This window comes from Mycteria americana, chromosome 1, assembly GCF_035582795.1.
Source record: "Mycteria americana isolate JAX WOST 10 ecotype Jacksonville Zoo and Gardens chromosome 1, USCA_MyAme_1.0, whole genome shotgun sequence".
Taxonomy (NCBI): Eukaryota; Metazoa; Chordata; class Aves; order Ciconiiformes; family Ciconiidae; genus Mycteria; species Mycteria americana.
The window spans coordinates 1,133,216-1,142,793 of NC_134365.1; the positions used below are offsets into that span (position 1 = coordinate 1,133,216).

Here is a 9,578-nt window from a genome sequence, read left to right on the forward strand (position 1 = left end):
GGGCCGAGGCGTGCGGTGCCGCACTGGCTGCACCGCGTCCCGCTGCCGTTCGGTCCGGCTGCCGCTAGATGGAAATGCAGCTTCGTGCCAGAGGCCGCGACAGAGCCTTGCTCCGGGCGTTACGGACCGGGTGCTACGGCCCCGGGCACGCCGCAGCCTGGGGGCACGGCACGTACCCTGCCCGGGCTGGGATGCTCTCCCCAGGGCGAGATTCTCGCCCCGGGGTGGGGTGCTCTCCCCAGGGTGGGGTGCTCTCCCCAGGGTGGGGTGCTCTGCCCGCGCTGGCACCCATCACCCACCCACGGTACCAGGCAAACAAATTTCTGAGCTGCTGGGAACAGCCCTGCTCGCCCGGGAGCCCAGGCGGGAGCCGCCGTGGTTGGGGGATCGGGCACAGCCCCCTCGGGCACAGCGTGGCACAGCCGGAGGGCTGTGACCCCCCCGGAGGGAGGATGCTCCGGGGGCTCCGGGCTCCCTCCTCTTCCTCGGCGGCAGCGGCGGCGGCAGGCGGGCGATCGGCATGCCGGGCGCGTGCGGGGAGCCTTGGCTCGCTGCCGCCCCGCGGATGCTCTCAAAGGGGCTTTATGTGCGCAGAAGCTCCGGGGCTTGGCCGGCCCCCAGCCCCCCACCCCGGGGGTGACCTTTTTGGGGTGCTCCTCGTGCCGGGGCTCAGCTCTTTGCAGCCGTGTGGGGCTGGGGTGGGAGGCAGGCGGACCCCCACCCTGCGCAGGGTTCGGATGCTGCGCCGGGGCGCTGGGCACGGCTGCTCCCATGGGCTCCATCTGCAGCATCTCCTGCCTGCACAGCGTCTGCCTGCACGGCATCTCCTGCCTGCATGGTGTCTCCTGCCTGCCCGGTGTCTCCTGCCTGCACGGCATCTCCTGCCTGCACAGCGTCTCCTGCCTGCACGGCATCTCCTGCCTGCACAGCATCTCCTGCCTGCACGGCATCTCCTGCCTGCATGGTGTCTCCTGCCTGCCCGGTGTCTCCTGCCTGCACGGCATCTCCTGCCTGCACGGCATCTCCTGCCTGCACGGCATCTCCTGCCTGCACAGCATCTCCTGCCTGCACGGCATCTCCTGCCTGCGTGGAAACTCCTGCCTGCACAGTGTCTCCTGCCTGCACGGCATCTCCTGCCTGCCCACCCCCAAAGCGCCGTGGGGTGGCAAGCCCCCGGGTTGGGGACCAGAGGGAGCTCCGGGGGACGCCAAGCTTGTCCCCAGCCAGGGTGACACCTATGTCCCCAGCCGTCCCCGGCTGTGCTGGCTTTGGTGTCGGAGGGGTGCGATGGCTGCCCGGGGACCGCGATGGGGGGCTTGGCATTGTCCGTACCCCCCCTCCCCACGCAGCCCCCCGTTACCCGCACACCCTGTGCCGTGTGAGGCGCCAGCCGACGCCACGCGCTTCGCCAGCAGCGTTATTTTGCAAATCCATTTGGTTTGGGGCTTTCACTCCCGTTACGGGATTAACGGAGGAGGTTGCCGGCCCCGGCAGAGCTGCTGAGGCGGTAACGGGTGCCGCTGGGAAAGGGGAGCCGGTGGGTTTGTCACGGGGTGGTGGGGACACCGGCTGTGCCGCCGCGGTGGTCTGGAGCCGGCCCCGGCTCAGCCCCTCCGGAGCTGCCGGGAAGGGAGGCGCGGGGGTCTCGGGGGGTCCTCACCCGTCCCCAGCTCAGAGCGGGACGGTCTGCAGAGGTCCCGGGCCTTGTCCCTGAGTTTGGGGACGCTGTCCCAGGCAACGAGGAGGCGGGGGAGGGACCCCGGCGGTCGTGGGGGCTGTGGCGGCGGGCTGCGGGGTGATGCGCACGCGGGTGTGCGGGGTGCACAGGATATATGGGGTGCACGGGGGTGTGCAGGGTGCCCGGGGTGCCCAGGGGTGTGCAGGGCACGTGGGGTGCAAGGGTGCAAGGGGTACACGGGGGTGTGCAAGGTGCACGGGGGTGCCCAGGGGTGTGCAGGGCACGTGGGGTGCCAGGCAGGCGGCTCTGCGCCGGGGCAGGGCTGCAGGCTGCCGGCGGCGGCCGGCTTGCACACTCGTTTGCTCTCACTGGTTTGCACACTCCGGTTTACTCTCTCTGGTTTGCACGCTCCGGTTTGCACACTCCGGTTTGCACACTCTGGCTTGCACACTTCAGTTTTCTCTCCGGTTTGCGCACTCTGGTTTGCTCTCTGGTTTGCACACTCCGGTTTGCACACTCCGGTTTGCACACTTCGGTTTGCACACTTCAGTTTGCACACTCCGGTTGGCACACTCTGGTTGGCACACTCCAGTTTGCACACTCCAGTTTGCACACTTCAGTTTGCACACTCCGGTTTGCACACTCCGGTTTGCTCTCTGATTTGCACACTCCAGTTTGCGCACTCTGGTTTGCACACTTCAGTTTTCTCTCCGGTTGGCACACTCTGGTTTGCACACTCCGGTTGGCACACTCCAGTTTGCACACTTCAGTTTGCACACTCCGGTTTGCACACTCCGGTTTGCTCTCTGATTTGCACACTCCAGTTTGCGCACTCTGGTTTGCACACTTCAGTTTTCTCTCCGGTTGGCACACTCTGGTTGGCACACTCTGGTTGGCACACTCCGGTTGGCACACTCCGGTTTGCACACTCTGGTTTGCACACTCCGGTTGGCACACTGGGGTTTGCACACTCCGGTTTACTCTGGGTGCCATGTGAGCGCCGGGCCCTTCCCTTGGCAGGCAGAGGCCGCAGGACGGGGCGCAGGCAGAGCTGGGGTGCAGGCAGAGCCAGGGTGCAGGCAGAGCCGGGGCACGGGCAGAGCCGCCTCCCCGCCAGAGTGCGGGTGCTCCGGCAGAGCCGGGCTGGGGGCGCGGGGCTCCTGGCACCCCCGGGGATGCTCCTGCGCCCCGACCGGCGCCGATTCCCACGCGGGGCGCGCCGGGGCCTTTGCCAGCCGTGGGCGCAGCAGGCAGGAGCTGCCTGCACAGGCGACGCGGGGCAGGAGGTGCAGCCCCACCGGGTCCCTCGCGGCGGGGCTCGCCTCCTCCCACCCCGGCAGCCCCCTTTCGGGCCCGGCCCGGCCCCGCGTGGCTCCGGGCTCTGCCTGCGCTCCCGGGTGCAGGCAGGGAGCGGGCAGGGAGCTCAAGACGCAGAGGGGGGCGTGCTCCCGCCCTCGTCCCTTGCTGGGTCCCTTCCCTGGGCATTGCTGGGAGCAGAGTTGGGTGCCAGGGAGCAGAGTTGGGTGCCAAGGGGCAGAGTTGGGTGCCATGGAGCAGAGCTGGGTGCCGTGGAGCAGAGCTGGGTGCCAAGGGGCAGAGCTGGGTGCCAAGGGGCAGAGTTGGGTGCCAAGGGGCAGAGCTGGGTGCCCATGGAGCAGAGCTGGGTGCCAGGGAGTAGAGCTGGGTGCCAGGGAGCAGAGTTGGGTGCCAAGGGGCAGAGTTGGGTGCCATGGAGCAGAGCTGGGTGCCAAGGGGCAGAGTTGGGTGCCGTGGAGCAGAGCTGGGTGCCATGGAGCAGAGCTGGGTGCCGTGGAGCAGAGTTGGGTGCCAGGGAGCAGAGCTGGGTGCCAGGGAGCAGAGCTGGGTGCCAAGGGGCAGAGTTGGGTGCCATGGAGCAGAGCTGGGTGCCATGGAGCAGAGCTGGGTGCTGTGGAGCAGAGCTGGGTGCCGTGGAGCAGAGTTGGGTGCCAAGGGGCAGAGCTGGGTGCCAAGGGGCAGAGTTGGGTGCCGTGGAGCAGAGTTGGGTGCCATGGAGCAGAGCTGGGTGCCGTGGAGCAGAGTTGGGTGCCAAGGGGCAGAGTTGGGTGCCGTGGAGCAGAGCTGGGTGCCGTGGAGCAGAGTTGGGTGCCCATGGAGCAGAGCTGGGTGCCAAGGGGCAGAGCTGGGTGCCAGGGAGCAGAGCAGGGGGGACCCTTCCTGCCAGACCCCGTGCTGGGGTGGCTTTTGGCCGGGCACCCACCCGGTCCAACTCCATCGTGTCCAGCCCTTCATTTTATCGCTCGATGAAGCCTGGAGCAGCCGAGGTGAAGATGAGCGCTCGGGGTCAGGGCGGCGGCTGGGCGGGCATGTGTGGGGGCGGGAGGGGCGCGTGGCGGGACCCTGCCCACCGCTGAGGGTGCAGAGAGCCCACAGCCCTCCCCGCCGGGTGCCCGCAGGTGGAGGTGGAGGTGGAGAGCATGGACAAGGCGGGGAACTTCATCGGCTGGCTGCACATCGAGGGCCTCAACCTGTCGGTGGCCCTGGTGGAGCACGCCCTCTCCAAGGTCCACTTCACCGCCGAGCGCAGCCCCTACTACAAGGCGCTGCTGGCCGCCGAGGAGGCCGCCAAGCAGAAGAAGGAGAAGGTGAGCGCGGGGCAGGACCGTCCTCAAGGGATGTGCCCACCCCAGAGGATGTGCCCATGCCAAGAGATGTCCCCACCCCAAGGGATGTCCCCACACCAGGGGGTATCTTTACCTCAATGGATGTCCCCACCCCAAGGGATGTCCCCATGCCAATGGATGTCCTCTCCCCAAGAGATGTCCCTGCCCCAAGGGATTTCCCCACCCCAAGGGATGTCCCCATGCCAAGAGATGTCCTCTCCCCAAGAGATGTCCCCACCCCAAGGGATGTCCCTATGCCAAGAGATGTCCCCACCCCAAGGGATGTCCCCATGCCAAGAGATGTCCCCACCTCAAGGGATGTCCTCACCCCAAGGGATGTCCCTTTGCCAAGAGATGTCCCCACCTCAAGGGATGTCCTCACCCCAAGGGATGTCCCTTTGCCAAGAGATGTCCCCACGCCAAGAGATGTCCCCACCCCAAGGGATGTCCCCACCCCAAGGGATGTCCCCATGCCAAGAGATGTCCCCACCCCAAGGAATGGCCTCACCCTGAGGGATGTCCCCACGCCAAGAGATGTCCCCACCCCGAGGGATGTCCCCACCCCAAGGCACGTGAGATCCACGGTGCTGGAGACCAGGGATTCTCCAGTTGCTGGGTACCGGCACAGCCGTCATCCCCGCTCCGGTCCTGGTCGCTTGCCGGTGGCATCAAGCGTGACCACGGGGTCCCCGGGCCAACGTGTCCCCCGCTCAATCCCAGGTGTGGTCCCACTACGAGGAGGCCCCGGTGGAGGAGGTGGTGCCGGTGCTGGAGGAGAAGGAGCGCACGGCCAACTACAAGCCCGTCTTCGTGACGGAGATCACGGACGATCTCCACTTCTACGTGCAGGACGTGGAGACGGGTACGGGGACGTGGCTGGGGTCCCCCCGCACCCGCTGGGTGTCACCACCCCCACCCCCCTGCAATGCCATTTGGCTGCTTTAAGGGACACGGATGGGGATGGGGGGGCTCGTCCCTGCACCCCCAGCCTGGCACAGCACCGGCTCCGAATCCCCCACCACCACCAGGTCCCGGCCACGCCCGTGCCACCGCGGTCCCTGCGTGGGTCCCCACTCGGAGGGCGTGCAGCTCCCGAGGGACACCCCCCCAGTCCCCAAGCACCGCTGGGGGGGGGGGGGGGCCTTATTTCGGTGGGATGAGGATGCTCGGTTTTGGTGGGCAGCCCCGAAAACCCACGCGTCGGGGGGGAGCCGTGGGGGTGGCCGGAGGCGGGTGCTGGATGCGGCCCCTCCGCAGGCGCCCAGCTGGAGAAGCTGATGGAGAACATGCGCGCCGAGGTGGGCAGCCACCCGCCCGTGGAGGGCTCCTACGCCCCGCGCCGCGGAGACTTCTGCATCGCCAAGTTCGTCGACGGAGAATGGTGAGGCGGGGGTCCTGCCCCCCCCCCCCCCCCCCCCCCCCCAACGCGGGGCCGTGGGGCGGTGTTGCCCCACGCTGAGGTATGTTTTTGGGGTGATCGCCCCCCATCCTGCCCTCCAGGTACCGGGCCCGGGTGGAGAAGGTGGAGTCGGCCGCCAAAGTCCATATCTTCTACATTGACTACGGCAATGTGAGTGCTCGCCGGGGCGGGGCGGGGGTGGGGGGCACCCTGGGGTGCCACCTGCAGCCCCCCGGCTCCAGCCGTGCTGGGCAGGGGGGGGCTGGCTGTGTCCCCCAGCTGCCGAGCACCGGGCAGGGGCAGGATCGTGCCCCTGGGACTGGGGGTCTCAGGGTGCAGAGCCATACGTCTGTCCGTCCATCTGTCTGTCCATCCATCCGTCTGTCCATCCATCCATCCGTCCACCCATCCACCCATCCATCCATCCATCCATCCTTCCGTCTGTCCATCCATCCGTCCATCCGTCTGTCCGTCCATCCATCCCTCCACCCATCCATCTGTCTGTCCATCCATCTGTCCACCCACCCACCCATCCACCCATCCATCCATCCATCCATGCATCCATCCGTCCGTCCGTCCGTCTGGCCATCCATCCGTCCGTCCACCCATCCACCCATCACGTCCGTCCATCCATCTGTCCATCTGTCTGTCTGGCCATCCATCCATCTGTCCACCCACCCACCCATCCGTCCATCCATCTGTCTGTCCGTCCATCCACCTACCCACCCATCCATCCATCTGTCTGTCTGTCCATCCATCCGTCTGTCCATCTGTCTGTCCATCCGTCCACCCATCCATCCCTGCAGCTGGGCGCTGATGTTTTCCTCCCTCCAGCCGGCACCAGGGAACCCATCACAGGGTGCCCAGCACCCTTGGGTGCCCTCCCAACGCCAGCGCCTGGGAGCCCATCACGGCGTGCCCAGCACCCTTGGGCGCCCTCCCAACGCCAGCGCCCGGGAGGCCATCACGGGGTGCCCAGCACCCTTGGGTGCCCTCCCAATGCCAGTGCCCAGGAGCCCATCACGGCGTGCCCAGCACCCTTGGGTGCCCTCCCAGTCCCCAGGAGCCCATCACGGGGTGCCCAGCACCCTTGGGTGCCCTCCCAACACCAGCGCCTGGGAGCCCATCACAGGGTGCCCAGCACCCTTGGGTGCCCTCTGAACCCCAGCGCCCAGGAGCCCATCCTGTGGTGCCCACCACTGGGTGCCCACCCTTGGGTGCCCTCCCAATGCCAGTGCCCAGGAGCCCATCACGGGGTGCCCAGCACCCTTGGGTGCCCTCCCAACGCCAGCACCCTCTCTGCCCCCGCAGAAGGAGACGCTGCCCGCCACGCGCCTGGCCGCTCTGCCGCCCGCCTTCAGCACCCGCGTCCTGCCGGCGCAAGCCACCGAGTACAAGTTCGCCTTCATCCAGGTGCCCCAGGATGTAAGTATGGGGTGGGCGGGGGGTCGGGGGGGGGGGCTCCGGGTCCCCGGTGGGACCGCGGGGTCCCACGCCGTGCGGTGCCGCAGGACGACGCGCGGGCGGACGCGGTGGACAGCGTGGTGCGGGACATCCAGAACACCCAGTGCCTGCTCAACGTGGAGCACCTGGGACCGGGTTGTCCCCACGTCACCCTCCAGTTCGCCGACTCCAAGAGCGACGTGGGGCTGGGGCTGGTCAAGGAGGGGCTGGTGATGGTGGAGGTGCGCAAGGAGAAGCAGTTCCAGAAAGTGGTAGGTGCTGCCGGGTGGGGGGCGGGGGGCGATGGCGGGGGGGGGGGGGGGGGTCCCTGCCCCGTTTTCAGTGGGGTGGGCTCTGCCCTGCGGGCGGCCGAGCGGCAGTCGATCCCCCGGCTCATCTGATGCCGCATCGATCCCGGCTCGGTGGCGGTGGTGGCTTCCCCGGGGGCTCGGGGATGTGTCCCCACCCCGAGCGCTGGCCACCCCCCCCCCCCCCCCCGATGCCCCAGACTCCTGGGGCCGTGCTGGGTGGGGGTCTCACCTCCCTGCCCTCGATGGGGACCCCCCTCTGCCACCCTAAGGTGCAGGTCGGGGTGCCACGGAGGGACAGGGTGGGTTTCCCACCCCACGCACTATGACTGGGCAGACCCTGCCGGGGGTCCCTGGGGGTGCACGGCCCAGCACCCCCCCCAAACCCCCCGGGAGGGGAGGGGGCGCGGGTTCACCCCAGGCCTCTGTCCCCCCAGATCACCGAGTACCTGAACGCCCAGGAGACGGCCAAGAGCGCCCGGGTGAGTGCGGGGGGCGGGGGGGAGACGGGGCGGGAGCGCGGCCCCATTGCCTGCCGGGGGGCCCGATGCAGCCCCCCATCGCTGGGGTGATGCTGGGTGCAGCCCCCCCATCTCCGGGGGTGATGCTGGATGTGGTACCCCTCATCTGTGGGGTGATGCTGGGTGCAGCCCCCTCAATCTGTGGGGTGATGCTGGGTGCAGCCCCCCCATCCGTGGGGCGATGCTGGGTGCAGCCCCCCCATCTTTGGGGTGATGCTGGATGTGGTACCCCCCATCTCTGGGGTGATGCTGGGTGCAGCCCCCCCATCCGTGGGGCGATGCTGGGTACAGCCCCCCGTCCGTGGGGCAATGCTGGGTGCAGCCCCCCATCCGTGGGGCGATGCTGAATGCAGCCCCCTTGTCTCGGGGTGATGCTGGATGTGGTACCCCCCATCCATGGGGCAATGCTGGGTGCAGCCCCCCATCCGTGGGGTGATGCTGGGTACAGCCCCCCGTCTGTGGGGCGATGCTGGGTGCAGCCCCCCGTCCGTGGGGCGATGCTGGATGCAGCCCCCTTGTCTCGGGGTGATGCTGGGTGCAGCCCCCCGTCCGTGGGGCGATGCTGGATGCAGCCCCCTTGTCTCAGGGTGATGCTGGATGTGGTACCCCCCATCCGTGGGGCGATGCTGGGTGCAGCCCCCCATCCATGGGGCGATGCTGGGTACAGCCCCCCATCTGTGGGGCGATGCTGGGTGCAGCCCCCCATCCGTGGGGCGATGCTGAATGCAGCCCCCTTGTCTCGGGGTGATGCTGGATGTGGTACCCCCCATCCGTGGGGCGATGCTGGGTGCAGCCCCCTTGTCTCGGGGTGATGCTGGATGTGGTACCCCCCATCCGTGGGGCGATGCTGGGTGCAGCCCCCTTGTCTCGGGGTGATGCTGGATGTGGTACCCCCCATCTCTGGGGTGATGCTGGGTGCAGCCCCCCGTCTGTGGGGCGATGCTGGATGCGGCCCCATCCCGTGCCCTCTCTTGCAGCTCAACCTCTGGCGCTACGGGGATTTCCGGGCGGACGACGCAGACGAGTTCGGCTACAGCCGCTAAGGGATGCTTCGGGGCCCGCGTCCCCATCGCCGCCGCCACACTAACGTCCCCCCCCCCCCCAACTCGTCCCGTCCCGTCCCGTCCCGTCCCCCGGGGGGGCCGGGGCAGCCGAGGGGGGGGCCCGCAGCTCCGTGCCCCGGGGATGCCGGGGTGGGGGGCGGCCCCGGCCCCCCCAGCCCCCTGCCCCGGTCCGACTGACGGCCGAATTTGTCCCCCCCTGTCCTGCCCGCAGCCAGCGCCGCCCCCCCGGCCTGTATTTAAAGCTTCGGAGGCCCAATAAACGTAGTCAAGCGGCGTGCGGTGGCCTCATCCTGCCGGGGGGTCCCCTCCGTGCTGGTGTCACGGACCCCCCACCCCCGGGTCACCTCGTCCCCGGGGACCAAAACTGCACCCCAAGGCTTGGGACCGCCTGGGAAGGGGGAGATGCTGCAGGCACGGGCGTCCCCTCCCTGCCGTGGGGGGGGGGTCCTCCGTGGGGGGCTGCAGCCGTGGGGGGCTGCAGCCGTGGGGCCCCGACGCTGTCCCCGGAGCAGGGTGGGCTCAT

General features: G+C 68.7%; 1 protein-coding gene across 2 annotated transcripts in view; it reads left to right on the top strand.

Annotated features, from left to right (window-relative positions):
* Positions 1–9,329, top strand: part of SND1 (staphylococcal nuclease and tudor domain containing 1) — a 141,397-nt gene extending 132,068 nt beyond the window's left edge. For both annotated transcript variants that reach the window (XM_075509173.1, XM_075509238.1), the window contains 8 exons: positions 4,114–4,302; positions 5,041–5,182; positions 5,578–5,701; positions 5,821–5,890; positions 7,031–7,144; positions 7,231–7,434; positions 7,908–7,952; positions 8,969–9,329. In XM_075509173.1, the coding sequence (XP_075365288.1) occupies positions 4,114–4,302; positions 5,041–5,182; positions 5,578–5,701; positions 5,821–5,890; positions 7,031–7,144; positions 7,231–7,434; positions 7,908–7,952; positions 8,969–9,034 (954 nt within the window). In that variant the 3' untranslated portion in view covers positions 9,035–9,329. The remainder of the gene's footprint in view (positions 1–4,113; positions 4,303–5,040; positions 5,183–5,577; positions 5,702–5,820; positions 5,891–7,030; positions 7,145–7,230; positions 7,435–7,907; positions 7,953–8,968) is intronic.
* The last annotated feature ends 249 nt before the right edge of the window (positions 9,330–9,578 follow it).